Source organism: Eleutherodactylus coqui, chromosome 1, assembly GCF_035609145.1.
Source record: "Eleutherodactylus coqui strain aEleCoq1 chromosome 1, aEleCoq1.hap1, whole genome shotgun sequence".
NCBI classification, from domain to species: Eukaryota; Metazoa; Chordata; class Amphibia; order Anura; family Eleutherodactylidae; genus Eleutherodactylus; species Eleutherodactylus coqui.
The window spans coordinates 88,054,879-88,078,849 of NC_089837.1; the positions used below are offsets into that span (position 1 = coordinate 88,054,879).

Here is a 23,971-nt window from a genome sequence, read left to right on the forward strand (position 1 = left end):
GATCAGCCTGGAGATGCTGCCGTATAGGGTTGTGGAAACGGAGGCTTTCAAAGGTATGATGGCGGTGGCGGCCCCGCGCTACTCAGTTCCCAGTCGCCACTACTTTTCCCGATGTGCCGTCCCAGCCCTGCACGACCACGTCTCCCGCAACATTGTACGCGCCCTCACCAACGCGGTTACTGGCAAGGTCCACTTAACAACGGACACGTGGACAAGCACAGGCGGGCAGGGCCACTATATCTCCCTGACGGCACATTGGGTGAATTTAGTGGAGGCTGGGACAGTCAGAGCCTGGGACCGCTCACGTCCTACCCACCCTCAGAATTGCGGGCCCCAGCTCGGTGCTGGTATCTGCGGTGGTGTATGCTTCCTCCACTAAACCACCCTCCTCCTACGCAACCTCTGTCTCGCAATCAAGATGTGTCAGCAGCAGCACGTCGCCAGCAGTCGGTGTCGTGCGGCGTGGCAGCACAGCGGTGGGCAAGCGTCAGCAGGCCGTGCTGAAACTACTCAGCTTAGGAGAGAAGAGGCACACAGCCCACGAACTGCTGCAGGGTCTGACAGAGCAGACCGACCGCTGGCTTGCGCCGCTGAGCCTCCAACCGGGCATGGTCGTGTGTGACAACGGCCGTAACCTGGTGGTGGCTCTGCAGCTCGGCAGCCTCATGCACGTGCCATGCCTGGCCCACGTCTTTAATTTGGTGGTTCAGCGGTTTCTGAAAAGCTACCCACGCTTGTCAGACCTACTCGGAAAGGTGCGCCGGGTCAGCGCACATTTCTGCAAGTCCCACACGGACGCTGCCACCCTGCGCACCCTGCAACATCGGTTTCATCTGCCAGTGCACCGACTGCTGTGCGACGTGCCCACACGGTGGAACTCTACGCTCCACATGTTGGCCAGGCTCTATGAGCAGCGTAGAGCTATAGTGGAATACCAACTCCAACATTGGCGGCGTAGTGGGAGTCAGCCTCCTCAATTCTTTACTGAAGAGTGGGCCTGGTTGGCAGACATCTGCCAGGTCCTTGGAAACTTTGAGGAGTCTACCCAGATGGTGAGCGGCAATGCTGCAATCATTAGCGTCACCATTCTTCTGCTATGCCTCTTGAGAAGTTCCCTGCAAAGCATAAAGGCAGACGATTTGCGCTCGGAAACAGAGGCGGGGGAAGACAGTATGTCGCTGGATAGTCAGAGCACCCTCCTGTCTATATCTCTGCGCGTTGAGGAGGAGGAGCATGAGGAGGAGGGGGGAAGAGACAGCTTGGCCCAATGCTGAGGGTACCCATGCTGCTTGCCTGTCATCCTTTCAGCCTGTATGGCTGGAGGAGGAGGATCCTGAAAGTGACCTTCCTAGTGAGGACAGCCATGTGTTGCGTACAGGTACCCTGGCACACATGGCTGACTTCATGTTAGGATGCCTTTCTCGTGACCCTCGTGTTACACGCATTCTGGCCACTACGGATTACTGGGTGTACACACTGCTCGACCCACGGTATAAGGAGAACCTTTCCACTCTCATACCCGAAGAGGAAAGGGGTTTGAGAGTGATGCTATACCACAGGACCCTGGCGGACAAACTGATGGTAAAATTCCCATCCGACAGCGCTAGTTCCGAGGGCCAGGTAGCAGGGGAGGCGCGGAGATCAGGCAGCATGTACAGCACAGGCAGGGGAACACTCTCTAAGGCCTTTGACCGCTTTCTGGCTCCCCAGCAAGACAGTGTCACCGCTCCCCAGTCAAGGCTGAGTTGGCGGGAGCACTGTAAAAGGATGGTGAGGGAGTACGTAGCCAATCGCACGACCGTCCTCGGTGATGCCTCTGCCCCCTATAACTACTGGGTGTCGAAGCTGGACACGTGGCCTGAACTCGCGCTGTATGCCCTGGAGGTGCTTGCTTGTCCTGTGGCTAGCGTCTTGTCAGAGACTGTGTTTAGTGTGGCTGGGGGAATCATCACAGATAAGCGTACCCACCTGTCAACCGACAGTGCCGACAGGCTTACACTCATCAAGATGAACAAAGCCTGGATTTCCCCAGACTTCTCTTCTCCACCAGCGGACAGCAGCGATACCTAAGCAATACGTAGGCTGCACCCGCGGATGGAAGCATCGTTCTCTATCACCATCCAAAACGGGGACATTTCTGCTTCATCAATCTGTGTATAATATTCCTCCTCCTCCTCCTGCTCCTCCTCCTGAAACCTGACGTAATCACGCTGAACGGGCAATTTTTCTTAGGCCCACAAGGCTCACTCATATAATTTTTGTGAACAATTTTTATACGTTTCAATGCTCATTAAAGCGTTGAAACTTTCACCTGAACCAATTTTTATTTTAACTGGGCTGCCTCCAGGCCTAGTTACAAATTAAGCCACATTAACCAAAGCGATTAATGGGTTTCACCTGCCCTCTTGGTTGGGCATGGGTAATTTTTCTGACGTACATTAGTACTGTTGGTACACCAATTTTTTGGGGCCCTCGCCTACAGTGTAATCCAATTAATTTTTTGCCCACCTGCATTAAAGCTGACGTTACATCAGCTGTGTTGGGCACTGCAATGGGATATATTTATGTACAGCCGGTGGGTTCCAGGGAGCCACCCATGCTGTGGGTGCACACGGAATTCCCATTGCGAAGTTGTACCTGTCTGTGACTATTTATAAAAAAAAACGCGGTCTGACTGGGGCATGCAGACACCTTGACAGAATGAATAGTGTGTGGCACATAGGTTCCCCATTGCTATGCCCACGTGTGCAGCTCCAGATGGAGGTGGCACAGGATTGGATTTCTCATTGCTTCTGTACAGCATTGTGGGCTATCGCCCCGCCGCTTTTAAAGATGGTCGCTGCCTAGCCGTGCCAACCCTCTGCAGTGTGTGCCTGCGGTTCCTCCTCATGGCAGACGCACTTATAAATAGACATGAGGGTGGTGTGGCATGAGTGCAGCTGAAGGCTGCGCAGGGACACTTTGGTGTGCGCTGTGGACACTGCGTCGTGTGTGTGTGTGTGTGTGTGTGTGTGTGTGTGTGTGTGTGTGTGTGTGTGTGTGTGGTTGGGCAGCATGTAACCCAGGAGAAGTGGCAGCAGAGTGTCATGCAGGCAGTGATTGTGCTTTGTTGGAGGTAGTGTGGTGCTTAGCTAAGGAATGCATTGCTAATGAGGGCTTTTCAGAAGTAAAAGTTGTTGGGAGGGGGGGGGGGGGGGCACTCTTGCCGCTATTGTGGCTTAATAGTGGGATCTGGGAACTTGAGATGCAGCCCAACATGTTGCCCCTCGCCTGCCGTATCCGTTGCTGTGTCGTTCCCATCACTTTCTTGAATTGCTCCGATTTTCACAAATGGAAACCTTAGCGAGCATCGGCGATATACAAAAATGCTCGGGTCGCCCATTGACTTCAATGGGGTTCGTTACTCGAAACGAACCCTCGAGCATTGCGATAATTTCGTCCCGAGTAACGAGCACCCGAGCATTTTGGTGCTCGCTCATCTCTAGTAAGGACCTTTTATTGAATTTTGTTGGATCTGCTCATCAGCAGTTTGGTATATTTGGTGTGGCTGTATGGTTCCCCACCATCTTGGAAAGTATAAAGGTGAGCAGCAGTGAAAGAGGATTCTGTAGAAGTCCCTGATTGTTTAAATATTTAAAGGGACATGGGATATGACCATATTGACTTTTATGGCCTATCGATAGTATAGGTGTTAAGTCTGGTTGGGGTCTAGCCACAGAGACACCCATTTAACCCAAGAATAGGGGTCCCATGTCCTTCTTCCCTTTACTGCGGACTGACTGCACGCCCTGCAGCGAGGAGGAGCAAGCAGTGTGGCTCCAGTCATTTCAATGGTGCTGATAAAAATTGCCTTTTTTAGAAGTGATCCGCTGTCTTTGGCAGTGCCATTCAAGATGGAGTGGCACCATACTTCCTCGGCCACCAGTTTATTCAGTCTCCTCTCTACCGTAGGTGTGGCTAGCCCTCAGTGAGGAGGAGAGGGGCGCACAGACCCTCATTTTCAGGATTGGTGCGAGTCTGTGAGACCCCCACCGATCATACTTTTGTCACCTTTCTTGTGGACATGTGATAAATCAATCTTGGGTTAATCCCTTTAAGGAAAATAACTGCAGGTTGACGTCTGTTACCCTCTGAAAATTAGAGTGACCAGAAATTTCCTGGAAGTTAAACAGTGATTTTAAAAAACGGCTACCACTAAAACGTAACCTTTTTTTCTCTTTCCCCAGGTTAGTTTTGGATCTTATGTATGTTTCTTTGCGTCAATGTTATGAATTGAAACACCTTCATATCATTAGATTAGGCATAAAATGAATGTAGACTTTTCCATCATTCAATTACTAGGGCTTCTCAGGATGACAATAGGAGGTACCGGCTTGGATCGCCCTCATCACGGCGGCTATCTCAAACGGGTAGGCAGGGCCATGGGGGCAGGGTCAAGATGGCGACCGTGAAGAATTACTCTTGGTTTTTGAGAATACCTTGACGGGAATATTTTAATGAAACAAGGGTTCAGTTTTAATGGAAGTCTTTGTTCTGAATACCCTCTCACTCTAAGCTTTAAGAAAGGTCTGTGTCAGTAGAATCAATTATGTTTTTGGTGTCGTGGTCCAAGCCATTTGAAGGACATTTGGCATTTTGGTGAGCACTGCGGCCTTTTCCATCGGTCCGGGAAGCTGTTCCTACTCAGAGCAATGTTTTTGTAGTAGCCGTTCTGAGTGTCGCAGCGTTCTCTGATGTGAAGTGAATGGGGCAACACTGCTACTTGATTGCCATATAAAATAAAGGTGCACGAACAGCTTCCTAGACTTGATGGAAGAGGGTATAGCATTTACCCGAGCGCCATGGTCCCTACAGACAGCTGACTGAGGATTTGACCCACCACCTATCAGATGGCCTGTGCTGTGGAGGGGCATCATTGTGTAAAACCCGGATAACTTCCATAAAGAATGCACAAAGTGTCTTCAGCTCTGGGGCAACGTATTGTATGGCCACAGCCGGAGAGATGTGCGGCCGCTCACAACTTCCCCTGGCGCTGTGCCATCTTGTCCAGATGGGACAAATTATTATAAAAAGGGCATTGTTTTATGATGGTGTATGGGAGAAAAGGATCAGTTTATTCAGCTACATACATGGCCGCTACGAAATATGCAGGGAAAAGCTGTTCACTTTAAATGCAGTCGCCACAGAACTTAAGAAACTGTAGAGCAAAATGGTTGTCTTGGGGCACCTATAAATTTCTTAAGACTTATTAAACAGCATCAAGCAAGAAGAATTGGCCTCATGTTAGAACTCTTCTTGCCTTTGATTTCAGATTTAATTGTTGAAGTGGACCAATGTATTTTTTTTTTTTTTCTTAAAGGAGGGGGGTTGTCATTGAAGTTAGTTTTTAGTGTACTGTGACATATTTTAGACATGACTAGGTGATATACCCTGCGTTACACAGCGATTTTTCTATCACTAGCGGTCCTGGAATATACAAAGTGGGCCACAAAAATGAGCGGAGCACCTCACCATTATGGAAGTTGTCCAAAAAAAAATCTGCTGCCTATAGCGACCAATCACAGCACAGCTTTTATTTAACTTCAGCAGTATAAGAAATGACAACCAATCACAGCGTGGCTTTCATCGTACCTCAGCATTATAAGAAATGAAAGCTAAGCTGTGATTGGTTGCTATTGGCAACAAAAATTACGGGGGAAGTCCGGTAAGTTTTCGAATTTTAATTACGGCAGTATTTGTCGCCTGGTGCTCATGCAAAATGTCACTCAAATCGGACCAGACCTGTGGATTTTAAAAATGACACAGATCAATCTGCCAGAAGACCCAAGGCACATGAATCCATTGAGCATTTGGGGTTGTTTCACACGGATGGAGTTGGCCCACATTAGGCACAATGCACACGGACGGGGGGATTTGCATTGCGGAATCCAGAGCGGGCGTCCACCTCCAGATTGCACAGCAAATACTGGCCTTAGCATGCAATTTAAAAGCGTGTTTCCATGCCCACGAGTGAAAATCAATTGCGATTTTCCGCCCGCGTGGGTAAAGTAGCAGCATGCTCTATTTTGATCCGGATTCCGTGCAGAATGTTTCCATTGAAGTTAATGGAAGCCGTCGATCCCACGGCCCTTCCGCTATCATCTTTGTGAAAAGGCTGCAGGATCCGCATCATCACCTAGCGACGGCGCGGTCACACCCGCAGCACAGGCGAAAACCATCCGAACAGGTACGCAGGGGTCACAGGCTGCATGGATTCTGCTGCGGAATCAGACTTGGTCATTGCATTCGGCCTTAACCCTTTCCCATCCACTGTCTGACGTTTAAAGACATTCTGATTGAAGGCTGCACAGCTCTGATGTCAGAAGACGTCCGGCAGGGTATTCTTACTGTATATTACTGGCCGCTCTGTTATCGGGGGCCTCTCCAGCATGTCCCATACCGCAGTACTGGCACTAGTCAGCAGATGGCGCTATTGCATAGTGGCAGAAAGAGAGAACCCCCTAGGAAACCCTGAATCTAAAATTGGATTGCAAAGGGTTAAGCAACTGTAAGACGCAGTAAATTCTGCACCAAAATCGACAGCTTCCGTGTACATTTTGATGCTGAATTGAAAATGAATTACATTCTGCCGGCAATTCTGCATCAACATCTGCCTGTAGATATAAGTTGTGTCTTACCGTGCGGATTGCGGAATAGTTCCACTTCTGTGAAAGAGCCTCTAGGGCTCATTCACCGGACCATGATTTTGGCGCGTATTATGTAAATCGATGAATTGAATCCATGAAAGTACATGGACTTTCATTGATCCGTTCACATTTGCATGTAGATGCATGTGTAAAAAAGGTTGCGGCATAAACCCAATTCTTTTCTATGAGCAGCGTATGCAACGATGTCCATGCGCAATACACTGTGCTCGGGTGACAATAAGCAACACTGCTATGAGACAGAGTGGGGAATTTAAGGAAAAAACCACACTGCGCAAAACTGCGTGCATGAGATGTGCGGTCATACGCAGTGCGCTCGCCGCTATATATGGCGATAGACTGTTCTCTGCAAGCTTTCCCAGACTGGTAAAACGCTGGGTGACTCTAAACAGGATGTGCTGTCATTACGTATGAATGCGACCAGCCGCACAGGCGATCGCAAGTACCGAATGATCACGTGGCCGCTCCTTCAGGCAACGGTTGTCCTTTTAAATGTGCATCAATCGACTACTTAGATCAGCGCTTTTGTCCGATTATAAGCCACTTTAGATATCAACGGGGGTCTCAGTATAATGGGCGCAGAGCATGTGGGCCCACATGTCTCCAATACAAGACCAGTACTAGAAGTGTAGCCACATACCCAAGGGCTCCAGTTCCACATCTTGCGTTAGAGCCTAACCGTTTGAAGTTGCGCTGCTTGTGACCGATCCCATCTGCAGTGAAGTGCGTTATCGCCATTGTGGCGACACATGCCAGCTGTGCACTGTGTTGGCCATTACCGAAGGCTGGTAAGACTATATGGAGGCCGGGCTGACTTTGACTGATCTGCTGCTTCCCCCGGGCCTTGTGCATCCAGGCTCTTATCTGCAAGTTCACACAAGTCGCCCTCCAGCCTGCAGTTGCACAGCCTCCTAGAGGTCAGCATCCTGCGACCTTGCCGTCTCCTCTTACCCCCCCCCCCCCCCCCCCTCCTGTTTCAAGTCGCATTTTTCTGAACACTTGTCATGTATAATAGCCGGGGCCATTCAATAGGTTTTGCTTTTAACCCCTTCTCTGCCATACTCTTAGTTACAAATATGCCCTAAAGTCCAACTGCAAATGCATTGCATATAATAACAGATTGACTTCATTATTACACGTATGCACTACACGTCCCATCATGGCTTGAGCGAACATGCTTTTCCTTTTTAAGGTCTTAGATCGCCCCTCCTGATGCAGTCGTTCTTGGAGTGTCATGACTATATTGCAGCAAGGCTACATTTTCCAGCTATTGTTATGCAACTACTTTCAGCCTTTTACGTGACGATGTACATTTCCTGCAATCGGAAAGTCCAGGCGCTAGAGACGAGCCCCAGGAAGAGTGGAGTTTCACGTAGCGCTGACATCCTGCCTGAATTGGTATCCACAGGGTTAAGCAAATGTAGGATAGGCCAGAGAATAGTCTACGTTTCCGTAGGAAGGGCCAGGTCATGTGACCACTATTCTCCCCCACCCCAGGGCCAGGAAGTTTCAGGCTGTGCTCCAGAGAAGAGGGAAGCGAGAACAGGCATCGAGAGCAGAATGGATCTTCCAAACTTCTTCAAACACTGGTTCAGTAAGTTACTCTCGAGGCTCATGTTCCCCACGGTGGTCACCGCACGCTTTACCCTGAGGGGGCAGCGTCTTTTATCCAGTGCTCCTCGCTTCCTTTCTGGTGGAGCGGTGTCCCTCCTCCATTGTTGGGATGTCGCACACGGGTGCAGGTGAAATGTTCTATGCAAACCCACTTGTGCTTTTACCTTTTGATGTAAAGTCAAGGGCGCCGTGTCGGACTATTACCGGATTTCTGTCCTATGAATCGATGACCTGTAACAAGAATTACTCACTCAGGCAGAAACTATTTACGTTTCGTGTTACGTATTATCGCTGTGTATCTGTTTTTTCTATAGAATGAGCTATCACTCATAATGTATGGATGTAGCAGAGCTGGTTTTGTTTTTAAGTTGTAGTAGGGATGGATGGATGGATAATATGAATGATGAAAACTGTCCTTTGGTGTTTGGGATTGTAATATACGCCGAATGGCCGCATTATTATAAATGCACACATAGTAGTACCTTAGAACCTTCTTTTGCATTCAGAACCACAGCCGTCTGTTGTGGCCTTGATTCTACTAGGTGATTAAATCGCTCCGCAGGAATATCAGCCCCTGTGGACAGGAAGTTTCTGGTAGTGGCCACAAATTGGATGGAGGTACTGACCTGTTATGAACATCTGACAGGAAGGGTTCACCGTTTCATGCTGCTTGTGCCGAGTTCTGACCTCCCATCAGCATAGTGCAGCAGAAATCTGCATTCATCTGATGCTGATGTTTTTCTACTGCTCAGTGATCCACTTTTTGTAGTGGAGTCTCGTTTTCTTAGCAATTGCTCTGGAACTGGTTGTCTGCTGTAATTGCTCATTCATATTAAGGAACGGCGAGTTGAGCATTCGGACACATTAGTTGGAACGCCAGGGTTGTAATCAGCTGCAATGTTCTTGACTGTGCAGCAGAACAATTCTTGACATCCCCCTCTGACCCCTTTCCTCTATGAATTGCTTACATCCACAGTGACCCCTTTTGCTGGATGTTTTATTCTCAATCACGCCATTCTCTGTATACTCTTCTCATCATTGTACGAGAAAACTCCTCAAGTTTGGTAGTTTTTGAAATCCTAGCCCCAGCTAGCGTAGATCGTTAACCTTGTTCAAAGTCTCTTCAGTCACTCAATTTTTTCCCCCCATTCTAATGTGAATTCACATTGAAACTGATTAAGCAAACTTAATTGCTTGATTTTATCGGTCACTGGTCTAATTCCCATATACGAAAACTCCAGTTGTGAAAAGACCAGTATCTCTAATAGTGACCATTCAGTGCATCAGTGGAACATTCTACAGTGGTGATCTAGATTACACATCCCCAGTTCTGATGTAACACACAGTGATGTGTCAAACCCTACTCTGCTACATCTGGGGAACACATTTACTTTCTGCCCTTATACCCTGAAGATATAGGGGATGCGCTGTAAAGTTTTAGAAAGTTTTGTAAAGTTTGTCGGATTGTTCTCTAGTATCAAAGTAAAGCTTTTCAGTAGCACAAAGCAATTAATACCGCCTTATACTAAGGTTTCTTTGATTTCAGATTGGAGCCGTTTAGAACAATGCTAGGTCACAAGGCTCCAGTAGACTTTGGCAACTAGTTGTTCACAGGAAATGGATGTGAAGTCAAACCTCCTGGCAGGATTAGGAGGCACAGAGAAGGGGTTAAGCAAGTTTTGTCTGTCTTTTTTTGAGATTAAGAGCTTTCTGCTTCTTACAGGTCTCGGTAATACAAGGCTACCATAAGGAAGTTTTACCCAGATTAGCATTACATCACATATGGCTCTCCCGCAGCGCGCACGTCATGGCAGGCGCTAAAATTTACAACATCATGAAATATTTAGAGTTTTCTGAACGGCTTCTGAGAATTTCATAGTCTCTAAAGAGTCCCCGGCTTCACAAAACAACGGAAAGTGCCAGTTGTGAGATGAGTCAGGGAAGCAGACTGGAATTAATATCTGGAGTTTAATAGCAGCTTTGTTTGGTTTCCTCGTTATGACTGTTCCATCACTTTTTTTTTTTTTCAGGGTGCAAAAGTAATCTTTGGGGTCTTTATATACCCAGATTATACTTGCAGCGATTGATGACAAATTGGCGCTGATTTTTTTTTTTTTTGATGGAGTTCAATTTTTTTTTCTTGTGCGTTTAGAGGGCTTATCTCAAGATGGAAATTGTCTCATTGGTCTGCTGGGACCGCCACTGTTCAGAAGCGCAGGAATCCTATGCCTCCGAATGAATGGAGCATACTGGTGCCCATTCTTCTCTATGGGACTGCTGGAGACAAGCACTGTACTTGGCTTCTCTTTGGCAGCCCTATAAACATGAATTAAGCAGTCACTCCATTCATGAGGTTATGAGACCCCTATTCCTGTCATCATTGGTGGTCCCAGTAGTCATAGCCCACCAATCAAAAACGTATCTCTGATGGATAGGAGGCTTTTTAAATATCAGGACAACCCCTTTTTATGCGCTATGTACAAGTTTGGTTTTTTTTGTTTTTTTTTAAACCCAAGTGTTTTTGGAAATGAAAACTATATAGAATTGGTTTTCATTAAAATATTCAGATTTAATCGATTTCTATGTTTGTGGTGTTTTCCAAGGCACTGCTGACTGGAGGACTGAAACTTGCCAAATTCTGTCACCAATGGCATTTTCTCAGCTCCTTCCCTAGCCTGTTACCCTAATGTAAACATGCACTCACTGCTTTTTCACTGTGCTATTACAGAGGGCTATATAATAATGACAGTGGATGGCAGAGATGAGTAGGACAGGGAGCACAGAAAGTTAGCAGTGAGGGATAACAACCAGTAACTACACAGAGGGGATGGAGAGATAGTTGTGTAGTATTGAGTGGGAGTGGTTATGCTACACAGCCTCTGAAAGATGAGTGGCGAGGGAGAGCTGAGCTTGTATGTCTTCATGTGACACCAGCCAGTCAGTGCTGGGAATGCCCCTGAGCCAAAAACTTGACTGTAGGAGAGCCTGCATACCAAGTATAAGGCTTTCTAAATGCAAGAGAAGGAAAGTTTGATGCAATAAATAAATAATGCATACTTTTTTTTTTTGCATCAACTTAGTAGAATTTGTACGTATAGATTTTTTTTTTTTTGTATTCGCAAAGATTTCCATAGCCTTTAAGCGTACTGTTACTCTATAACGGTTGTTTTTATTATTTATAAATGCTTGAAAAAAAACAAACCTTTAAAACAGCTTTTTTATGTTGCAAGTTTTTTTTGACGTTTGTGACTGTCTGTGTACGTGTGTGTCATATTATACATGCATTATTTCTGTTGAGAAGCAGAGAAGCCACCATAACTAGAGCACTATTGCTTTTGGGGAAAAAAGGCATTGATCTCAAAATGCATTGTATGTAGTGCGTTTTATATCTTGGGGTAGATTTTGAAGTAATATCTTGTCACAAGCAAAATAAGTAAAATGCTATGAAAAGCACAAAAAAGCAGTGTTCTTTTTAAATGGGTTTTTCCTTCTCTGCCTCACTGCACCCCCCACAGACGGGAGGAGCTTGAATGGAGCGGCCGCTGGGCATGCACACCGCAGCACCACTTATTTTACTGGGACTACCAGAGATATCTTAGTACAAACACTTCACAAGTAGGGGGTGCTAGTAGGAGGAGAGGAAGCCTGTTCTCAGGATCAAGGGGGCTGTCCCTGTGGTTAGAGCACCTCCAATCAGACTGATCACCTATCAGTTTTGGGAATACCCCTTTAAGAAATAAAGCTATGATGCTAAAGTGACCATAGCCCCTCTTTCTAATTTATTTTTGTTCTGTCTGCAGAATAACCTTTTCTAGTAGCGGGAAATATTTAATATCTCCCTATTTTACTCCTGGATTTCAGGCTTTTTGCTGCCATGGTTCACCACAACTGTGAAAGGGCAAATGGTAACTAAAATATGCTTGTCGGGAATGTGGTAGTAGTAATATCTTATTGCTCGTCTGTCATGAGCATAAAATCCACTAGTAAAGAATAGAAGTAAGTTGCAAGTAACAGATGAGGTTATCTTGGTAACAGGAAGCATCTGTTGGCTGCAGGAAAGGAGTTACAATGTGGCATCACTCAGCTGGGACAATGAATGGCCCCCTGATTGAGATAGGACTCCTTCATGGCATAGATTTCCTCCCCGATGCTCAAAGCACCAGTATGGAGGCCTCTATGGGTTTTACAATGAAGCCAGCCACTCTACAGTGATGCAAGAAATGCAACTTACAATTGTCATTAGTTGTAACGCGTTTTGCCATCTCCAGCTCGGTGATTGCCAGTGTTGCCTGAGCTCTATGGGCAAGTGTCCGCATGTCCTTCCCTTGCTTGGATGGGGTTCTTTTGAGTATTTTGTTTTTTTTCTTCCTTTTTACAAACTTGTTTGTTGTAAGTTGCCCATGACTTGGAAGTGAGTACATCTCTGAAAATGCCCTCTCTGAAGAGGCGCTAATAGGAGCCGTATATGTAACCCCTCAAATGACTCAAAAGCTAAATGGGAAACCAACTTTGCAAATCATGCAATTTTCCATTCCCCCTCCTTAGGCTTATTAGGTCATATGACTGGAAATCCATGGCAGATTGCCCCATAGTCTAGAAGGTGGCACACCAATGTGATTGTCCAACATGTTTCTTTTAAGTACTTATTTTAATGTGCCATTAAAGTTAGAGAAGGTGCTCCTCCCCCCCCCCCCCCCCCCCCACACACACACACCTTTTTTCCTTCATATTCTAGCTGGAGGCCTGCAATCATATTGCTAGCGAGTTGACCCCCCTTCCCCCCCCCCCCCCCCCAATAACACTTTCATTTTTTTTGGGTAACGTTGCTGTCTTAGGGTGCGTTTTCGGCGGGCCGAGTTGTATTCTTTAAATGCTACTATTTGATGTACTGAACTTTTTACAAGTTTGTAGGTCAAGTGAAATGGGAAGTAAAGCCTGTGATTCTGCCATGTTTGTGAGAGTTCTGTTTTTACGGCGTAGTACACTACACCGCATAAATGACTTGATTCTGTGGGTTAGTACAATTAATAAAGATGGCAAATTTACATAGTGTTTTTTGAAAAGTACACTTTTTGAAAAACTTAGATATAAGTCAATCAAACCGACTAATTTGGAGGGAGTTGGAAGGAATGGCTATTTGCAAAATAATTTTCCATTAATCTCCGAGGTCAGAGTCCCGCATACTTTCTCCGACACTTCGTATCCTTATTCTACATTTGCTATGCAAATTGAAATGTGACTTTGCATATTCAAAGAAAACAAGCGCTCTGATGGAATAAATCTGTTTTTGACCGGCCTGATGAATCCGGGCTCACCTTTTCATCTCTTCATGGAGCCTTGTAACATTTAAACTGCTTTTTGTTTATTTTAGTATTCTTTGTGTCGGGTAAGTGTGCTGGGGATCCTGGTTTTTGTGGAGTATCTGACTGCATGGGAAAGTCAATGGAAAATGTATGAAATTTTGAAGAGTCAGATGGAATGTAATTGTTTTTTTTTTTTTTGTTGTTTTTTTTGCACCCATCCCCAAATTCTGATTAGCGCTATTCATATGGCCATGGGCTACTATGAGTCTGTGCTGTCTGAGTTTACTGCATTGTAGACTTGGATAGAACTGACCAAAGGTCCAGCCGTAGGACTAAGCCCTATAGTCTACTGCCTACCACTACAGCAGGATTTGCTCTAGGATGCATTTGGACGGCAGACAATAAGGCCTGAACCCAAAATCTAGGAAACCGGTCACAATTCTTTTGCTTGGAAATGGTTTCCTTGCTTTGTCCCCGCAGGCGCTGATCCCATTTTTGGCACTTGCTGAGCGGTGCATTGCTGATTCACTGACTACTGATATAAAAAGGGTGGCTGCTTTCGAAAAGCCCATTCTCATATATTTGTTTAGGTAATGCAGAGGAGATCTCCTCTAAGCTCAACCCAAACCCATGTCCACAGGGGCTCAATGGATTGCAATGCTCCCCCTCATCAGAATCTCCTTTTCTCAAGGATCTTATACAACAAACCTCGTCCAACACCAGAACTGCCTTTAAACACAGATTTCTTGTCCTAGGGGGAGACACTTAAGCTTCGTAAAGATTAGACCTGACTTGGCTAAGTAAATGCAGTTAAAATGTCCTGCTTTGTCAGGATTGCTGATTTAGAGGGAGTATCTGACAGGTTTGCAGCTCTGACGTGGCGGGAGCGGAGGGGGGGGGGGGTGGTACATGTCGGAATACCGGGAATATTACATAACCGTTGAGTACGTGATTCACCCATTTTTATCAGAACAGCATCAGGTTTTAGCTGTACAAAACACTTACTGGTATGATGAGAATGTGGTTTATTTCAGTTAGATCCCAAACAACTCCATCTCCTATCATCTCATGCTTTATACTAGGCCTCTTTTATGGTGATCTCTGTAGAACGCTGATTTTTAGTTGGCACGAAATTAGATTCTTATGATAACAAAATGTAACTATTTCAGAGACCCTGTCTCGATGGAACTTTTTGGGGTCGTTGTGCGCAGACAGGTTTTTTTTTTTTTGAGAGGATGCCACTTCAGTTTTTCTACAGTGTTTTTCCTTTTTCTCCGAAGCTTGAAATGGATCCAGTAGGAAGAAGGAATACACTATCCTACCAAAAATAAATGGACACCTGAACAAGATTTAAAATTAGTATTTATATACTAATACTTAGTATGGCTTCTTTGGCCCTAATGACATCTGATACTCTCCGTGGCATACTTTCTACTAATGTCTGATACATTTCGGCTGGTATTTCCCTCCATTCATCCTGCAAATGTCTTGTGAATTATAGAGGAGATGAACTCTTCATGTTTTCTGACCTGATGTTCAGTCAGACCAGTCCAAAGGTAGAACACAAGAGAGAAGACCCCCTCTGGCAGCTTGGCTTCCCCCTTCCAGTGGAGATACATATATTTGCTGAGCATGCACATATATAGCTCATTGTCTAGTTGGGAGACCCCCCCCCCCCACACACACACCTTTTTTTGTGTGTATGGTCTGATTAAGGGAAATCTGTAAACTGTGTTTCATGTAAATCTTTCATCTGGTTAGATGATCTTTAACTAGTTCTACACTTTTGGGCTTAATTTAATGAGTTTGATAATTACAATAGCCTATGCGCTAAATTGGACAGTTTGTCTTTTCTGCGTGTATGCCGATACGCTTACACACTTACAAAATCTTAACCTCCTCGCTAAATGATTCCTTTGGCTTTCTAGAGTCTCTTCACCCCAGTGTCAACATACTGTTAAAAGGACATGAGAAACTTCTGCCCTTTTAATCCCCAAAGCGGGATGGCGGAGGTCACGTCAGATGAGCCTACAGCACAAATGGAACATTGAAGATTCCCATAATCTAATCTTGGTTTAGGAAAACCTCCTAATGTAAAACTCAGATGTAGATATGACATGGTAAGAACTTCTGCGGAATGTCACAGGGCTTTCCAAAATCCAGCGTCTCCCTTACAGCCCGCCACCTTACTGCCGCTGTGATGAAGATGGCAAATAAAGACTTACAACTTTTTGTAATCTGCATTTAATAGTTGTGACTGTTTCTGGTGCACATTATAGTATAGTCGTGCATGTAATATTATGCAGTGGCTTTCTTTTTCTCCTTCCAAAGTCTGTTTTTGGTGGTTTTATGCAGACTCTTCCATTATGTGATATGTTTCAATTTGCTGTTGGCAGACAACTAATGAAATGTTGGCAGCAAGCTTCACCAATGTTGAGCTTGGCTCAAAGTTTCCTGGTACTCACCTGTAGCAGTGCTGGCACATTCATGAATTGCAGCATTTTAAAAGCTTTCAAATTTTTGCACATTTCTACTCCAGGAGTAGGGTGGCGTAAATTAGGGGAGGACCATAAAGTTCCATAGGATCTTCGTGATTCCTGTTTAGATAACTGGATTTGGTTATAAAAGGGACCACCTTTTTGACCTGGAGCCCAAAGGGGGCAGTTATATGGGTTGTCCCGCGGCAGCAAGTGGGTCTATACACTTCTGTATGGCCATATTAATGCACTTTGTAATGTACATTGTGCATTAATTATGAGCCATACAGAAGTTATCAAAAGTTTTTTACTTACCTGCTCCGTTGCTAGCGTCCTCGTTCCCATGGAGCCGACTAATTTTCGCCCTCCGATGGCCAAATTAGCCGCGCTTGCGCAGTCCGGGTCTTCTGCTCTCTTCAATGGAGCCGCTCGTGCAGAATGCCGGCTCCGTGTAGCTCCGCCCCGTCACGTGCCGATTCCAGCCAATCAGGAGGCTGGAATCGGCAATGGACCGCACAGAAGAGCTCCGGTCCACGGAGGGAGCAGACCCCGGCGGCCATCTTCAGCAGGTAAGTATGAAGACGCCGGACCGCCGGGATTCAGGTAAGCGCTGAGCGGTTTGTTTTTTTAACCCCTGCATCGGGTTTGTCTCGCGCCGAACGGGGGGGGGGGGGTTAAAAAAAAAAAAAAACACGTTTCGGCGCGGGACAACCCCTTTAACTGCTGCCGTTCTGAGCTATTGCCCCTATGATCTGCTAGTTCTTGGTTCTGTTTTTAGCCATCCAAGATGGCTGATGCAATCTACCTTATCCCCACAGACATTTGTACTGAAGCCGGAGGCTTTCTTAAAGCCCCTTTAGTCATAAAGAACAAGAGATCTTTCTGAGCAGAGAAAGGGGAAGCAGAGCAATGAGGAGCAAGGCAAACCTTTTCATCAGTGGTGCACCATTTAGGTGAACGGAGGCAGCAGTCAACAATGGAGGTGCCCATCATGGCTAAGAAATTCATCTTGCATGTATTTGGTGCTGTGAAGAGCCTGTGGGCCCCAACGATGAGATGGTACAGACATCTGGTCTCTTTTCTCTCTCCTCGGAAGCTCCAGTGAAAGAACTGTATATGGACCATTTTCATCATTTGAGCTACTTAGGAAGTCCAAAGTTGCATTGCAACATTGACCATCCAATTCAGTCCGGCGATGTTGATGCACTGCTGTCATGTTTCTAGATCTCCATGTAACTTCTTAAAGGGGTTGTCCCGCGAAAGCAAGTGGGGTTATACACTTCTGTATGGCCATATTAATGCACTTTGTAATGTACATTGCGCATTAATTATGAGCCATACAGAAGTTATTCACTTACCTGTTCCGTTGCTAGCGTCCTCGTCTCCATGGTGCCGTCTAATTTCAGCGTCTAATCGCCCGATTAGACGCGCTTGCGCAGTCCGGTCTTCTCCCTTCTGAATGGGGCCGCTCGTGCCGAAGAGCTGCTCCTCGTAGCTCCGCCCCGTCACGTGTGCCGATTCCAGCCAATCAGGAGGCTGGAATCGGCAATGGGAACGCACAGAGCCCACGGTGCACCATGGGAGAAGACCTGCGGTCCACCGTGGGTGAAGATCCCGGCGGCCATCTTCGCAAGGTAAGTAAGAAGTCACCGGAGCGCGGGGATTCGGGTAAGTACTATCCGTTTTTTTTTTTTAAACCCCTGCATCGGGTTTGTCTCACGCCGAACGGGGGGGCTATTGAAAAAAAAAACCCGTTTCGGCGCGGGACGACCCCTTTAATTCATCGTCGCTGTGCAAATATTGCAAAGCGGTATCTCTGCCTACTTTCAGCCAGTCGACAGCACTGCTGTCATTCACCTTCTCCGCGCTGGATGTGGAGCGTTTTTTTTAAATATGGTTTTGCATTGCCAGTTGGTTGTCAGTGGGGAGCTAGGCTGTACTAGTTAAAGCAGGAAATGTTGTGCAGGCTCCATGGATCTCCAGGTACATCAGTGCCCCTGCCTTCTAGCAGCGACCGACCGACAGTATACTGGCCACATGGTGTCCTATGAATTCTGTATCCCAAGACAGTAGGGTGGTATGAAGAAGACATAAGGGAAGGATCACCACTGTGCATGAAAGTGCATGAACTTGTATTATGCCCACCTTGGTGAGTTGTATTAGGCCTCACACATGGGTGAATTTTTGCTGTGGCGTCTGCCTCTGGGTTCTGCAGCAAATACCCTTCCTAGCATGCTATGGGAAAGTGATTTTTTTTTTTTTTCATGCACATGAGCTGAAACAAATTGCAGTTTCCGCTCACGGATGAAAAACTGCAGCATTATGGATGGGCTGCGGATTCTATGGGGGGAAAAAAAATCTGTACTGTGCATGTCCAACGGTGAGCTGTGCAAACAATCCGCAGTACAGATGAAGATTCAAGCTAGCTGGTACGTGCGGATGCCACTGCTGCCAAGGCTAGATTCCGCCGTGGGATTCCGCAAATGGGATCCGGCTCTATCGTGTGCATGCGGCCATATAGAACACAACTCTTTAGCCTTTTTGATCACTGTTGATGACATAGGGTGCTAGCTTTCTGTCTCTTGTGGTCAAGTCCCCCAGATTAGGTCTGCATCTGGGAGTAGTAGTGTTGCTCTGTATTCCTTCTGTAGAGAGACTCCACATTCAGAAGGGAGAAAGACCAGGAAGGTACTTGCTATGGTAGTAAGTTTGAGAAAACGGTGTTCTATAGAGAAGCTTATTTTAAATGCTATGGAAACATTTGTACATGAAAAATCAATACATACATCTGTTTACCAAGTTCCTGCAAAAGAAAAAGATTCAGTTATCCGTTTGTTTTTGTATTTAGTTTTCCTTCTCATGCATTTAGAAAGCTTTTATACTTGGAGTGCAGGCTTTCCTAGATGTTTCTGGCTCTCAGGATGGTCCCAGCACAGATATCCTGGTCTACCTGGAAAGTGCACAAGCTTGGCTCCTCCCCCTTTCAGAGGCTGTGTAGCTTAACCATGCCCATTCAATACTACACAGCTTTTTCATCTTCTCCGGGTAGATGCCTGTGGTTTCCCCTCACTTCTAAGAGCAGGAAATTCTGCATGAGTGATAAGCAATCTCCCTTGTGTAATCCATCCCTTATCTTGGATTAAAGAAAAACAGATGAAAAATACTGAAATATGAATGAGGCTATATTCTTTAGGGGTAACGCCTTTAGTCATTGGAATGGACAGCTCAGTAGTGGTGCTGGCATGTTTGATTAGGCTGACCCATGATGTACAGGTATCATGCATATCAAATCCTATGTCTGTATTTTTAAGGGCTTATACAAAAATTTAAATGCATGCAAAACTGTATGGCAATAGATTTTGGACAAACTAAATTTGTGAGTATACGCTAGTTATAATATAAAAGTGATTTTGATGAAGATCCTCTCGATTTCTTTGCTCTTCTGAGCAAGAAAAGCTAAGTACTTTAATGAAGCTGGTTAATAATTCAGTGTACCTGTAAATCAACTCCATTGTAAATCTTAATCGGCTTCTACATTTAGAGGATCGGAGCAGGATGCCACTGTGCACAACAGGAAGAAGACATTAAAGTCTCAGTATGGAATGTTTGAAATGATTCCAGTAGCCAAATGTTAAACAGCTGAAAAGCATCCGGCTTCAAAAACACGAAGACAGGATCTCTAGTGTGTGATTAGCAACATTAAGAACCCTATCGAAAGTCTTGTCAACACAAACCAAGGAGTGGCTCAGTAGGTTTCCCTCAACCACACTGTTTTGTTGATGTTCACCTGTAACCAGGGCACTGCAAGTCTTGCACAGGTAGACTATACTGTATATCTGCCGACCTGCTGACCCCTTGCAGACAGAGAAGCCGACTGCCATAGGTGAGGTTATCGCCTCGCCTCATCGATGGCGCACAGCTGATTTATAACTTGGAGTTCTTAGTCTCTAGTTTTTAAATTAAGTATCAAGCTAACTTGAAACCTGACTCTTGCAGCGTGTGAGTCACTAACTAGTTTAACTTTCAGCTACACCTTTTCACCCTTTAACATCTTCTAGTAGGATCTGGTCTGCGATGCAGCGGCCAACAGATAGTTTTGACCCGTGCCCATTCACCTAGCTTTCTCTAAGAATTGGGCAGAAGTCAAGAACACCTTTTGCAAGAATACACAACCTATTGCCCACACACTCCAGTGGAGTAGGGAGCACTAAATAACCAGGCGAGTGTACTAATTACAGGAACGGTAAAATTAGGTGCGCTCTAGCTCTTTTAAGAGGCGGGGCTGAGTGCATGCACCCTATGGTAGGGACTGAAAATGGAGAGGTTGGTGTGACATCTACTGCACAGATCGCAGTGGGAATGCTGATGGCTACAACTGGTGGGAGGAGGCTAGTGAGGAAAACAGTCAGGCACAGTTAGTGGCCATTGCACATTTTGTTGCAACTTCCACAAAACGAAAATGGAGTACTTTCTCCTGGCATTCAATCAGGTCACTGGTTTCATTTTTTTCTAAAAAAAAAAAAACAATTAGAGGTGAAATCTGGTTGCCATAGCCATCTACTCAACTTTTCCTTTGCACATAATGGGGGGAAGATACAGCAAAACCTTTTCAAAGAGCATTACATCTGTTTTGTCTGGAGAACCAGGGCAACATGGCCATGCATAGAATTATAGAATAGTAAGTTGGAAGGGACATCCAGGTTCGTCTGGCTGAACCCCATGCTCCGTGCAGGATTCACTAAATCATCCCAGACAGATGTCTGTCCAGCCTCTGTGTGAAGACTTGCAATGAATTAAAATTTACCACTTCCCGTGGCAACCTGTTGCACTCATTGGTCACCCTCACTATCTGCCTAATCTGTGTTTCCTCCCTTTCAGCTTCATCCTATTGCTTCTAGTTTTTCCTTGTGTAATTGAGAATAGGGCTGATCCCTCTGCACTGTGACAACCCTTCAGATATTTGTAGACCGCTACCCCGGTTTCCCCAAAGCTAAGACACTATTTAAATTGTTTATCAACTATAATTAGGGCTTATTTTTGGAATAGGGATTATATTTCAAGCATTCTCTAAAATCCTGAAAAATCATGTTGCATCCTCAAATACAAAATCATGCTAGGGCTTATTTTCAGGGTATGTCTTATTTTCAGGGAGACTAGGTATTAAGTGTCCTCTCAGCCTTCTTTTCTGCAAGCTAAACATTCCCAGATCCTTTAACCATTCCTCATAAGACATGATTTGCAGACCGCTCACCAACCCGGTAGCTCTTCTCTGAACTTGCTCCAGATGAGGTTGGACTAAGCAAAATTAGAGGGGGATAATTATCTAACGTGATCTGGACTCCATGCTACTTTTAGGCTACCTGCACACGGGTGGATTTTTGATGCAGAATCTGCGGTGGGCGTCTGCACCAAAGATCTGCAGCAAATAGTGTCCATAGCATGGGAAATGGATTCTACCTGCACACGAGCGCAAATCGATTTTTCACTTGTGGAGGAAAAAATCGCAGCATGCTCCACTTTTGGGTGGATTCTGCGTGGATGGCTCCCATTGAAGTCAATGGATGCCATCCGATCTGCGGCCCTTCCGCAAAGACATTGCAGACAGGTTGCTGGTAACTGCGTCACCTAGCGACTGCGTGGGATAAAAAAAATATTTTGAAGAAAAATCTGTATTGCACATGTCTGACTGCAAGCCATCTGAACCATCCGCAGTACAGATGAAAACAAAAGAACACAGGTACCCAGGGTCGCTGGTCTCGGTCAGAGCCAGAATCAGCTGTGGGAGCGAGCCCATATACAGAAATCCTGCTCTGCTGTGTGCAGGCAGTCTTAATGCGTCCCAGAATTTTGATTTCCCTTTTTGCTTTATTGTTGACTCATGTTCAGTCTATGATCTATTAGTATACCCAAGTCTTTTTCACATGAGCTGCTGCTTAGCCTGATTTCTCCCATCCTGTATGTGCTTTTTCTCATTTTTCTTGCCCAGATGTATGACTTTACATTTCTCCTTGTTAAATACCATTCTGTTAGATGCTGCCCACTGTTCAAGCTTTTCTAGCTCTTTTTGAATACTCTCTCTCCTCTGTTAGCCATCCCTCCTAGCTTGTGACGTTGGCAAATTTGACCAGTTTCCCCTCAATTCCCTTCTCCATATGATTTTAAAAAATGTTGATCACTGGGCCTAGGACAGAGCCTTGTTGCTCCCTTCCACTTGATACATTCTTCCACTTGGATGTGCAGCCATTTATGACCACTCTTTTAGTAGATCACTCAGCCATTTGTGAATCCACCTAACCATTGCCTTGTCAATCCCATATTTGGTCTTTTTTTTTTTTTTTATAAGCATGGTATGAGATACTTTGTCAAATGCTTTACTGAAGACATGATATACTATATCTACCTCATTTTGTTGATCAACCTAGTCAGTGATTCTGTCCATAGAAGGAAATTAGATTTGTCTGGCCTGTTTGTTAAGAACTTATGCTGGCTTTAGTTAATTACTCTATTCTCATTTTAGTACTTGCATACATGCTATTTAATTTGTTTAAAGATCTTTCCTGGTATAGAAGTCAGGCTCACAGGCATGTAGTTTCCTGGATCCACCTTCTTCCCTTTTTTGAAGATTGGGACAACATTTGCCCTCTTCTGTTCAGACATTTTCAAAGATTATGGCGGGTGGTTCAGCAATTGCCTCTGCTGCTTTATTTAGGTCCAGATTAAATACATCCTAGGATACTAGAGACTTGAATTCATTTGCATTCCCTTACCAGCTCTTTGTATAGATGGCCTGCATTATTCTATTCCCCCAATAGCACAAGGAAGATCAGTTGGTGTTACATCTACTTTCTGAGAGAAAACAGATACAAAATAGGAATGTAAAAGTTCGGCCTTCTCAACATCATTTTTAACCATTTCACCATTTTCATCCTATAAACATTCTATAGCGTCTTTGACTTTTGTTTTGCACATTAGATCCTGTTCACATCTCATTCTTTAACCCGTTCTGGGCTTTGTCTAAATCACTGAAAAAAGAGCCCCTGGATGCAACCAATAACCACCATTTGATGGAACCTGCTAAAATAAAGATCATAAGGTCTGTTTCAGCAGCTTTTCCACTCATATTTTGCATTCTGAGCAGGAAAGAATATTTTAGTAAACCACATTATGGTTTTCAGACTAAAATGCATTGGTCTCAGTTTTCTTTAGTAGGTTTCATTTACTGCTGACCATTTGTTCGTCCAAGTGCTCCTTTTACAGGAATTTAGATATAAAGCCTGACAGAACCCTGGGCAGAACCAAAAATGAAATATCAACAGGCCCTGGATGAAAGTTGCTGAAGATGTTCTCCTCGGAGATGAGCTCCTGCCAGAAACGGCTTACCCATTGAAATAAACATACAAGCTGCTTCCAACGTGGGTCAGGAAAGATCACCATGTGTTTGCCGATAATGACGTAATTTATTTGGCCGGTTACTTTATGTGCAAGAGGAGGGTTTGTGTTCAGAGACTCGCTTATTTTTTGCCTGGTCATTAACCAGAAGACTGGCTTCCAGCCAAAGACGAGGCTCAAGTTAAAGCCCCACACCTTTTCCTACAGCTATTGTTCACATGCTGCAATCTCAGGAGGGGGAGGGAAAAGGAATACCTCCCAGTAAGTATATATAAAAGACCTTTTTTTTGGTCATTGTATATTTCTATGCAGGAGATCTTCGTTTGTATTCCTCATAGTGATGGTAATGTTAATTTGCGAATGTTCTGAGAACTGCTATGAATTCAGTGAGTCACATTTTTGGCAATCGGTGAAGAGTGATTATTTTGGCAGACATAAATATTGATTTGACCTTCATATCCATAAATTTTTTATCGAAGTTTGC

General features: G+C 45.1%; 1 protein-coding gene across 2 annotated transcripts in view; it reads left to right on the forward strand.

The window, feature by feature from the left end:
- NCK1 (NCK adaptor protein 1) overlaps positions 1-23,971 on the forward strand; it is a 95,768-nt gene that overhangs the window by 61,008 nt on the left and 10,789 nt on the right. Inside the window, exon 1 of one of the 2 annotated variants that reach the window (XM_066598069.1) lies at positions 8,194-8,298. The exons of the other annotated variant lie outside the window; for it this stretch is intronic. Coding sequence (XP_066454166.1) covers positions 8,265-8,298 — 34 coding nt within the window. The 5' untranslated portion in view covers positions 8,194-8,264. Of the gene's footprint in view, positions 1-8,193; positions 8,299-23,971 lie in introns of those variants that run through there. 2 annotated transcript variants of the gene reach the window in all.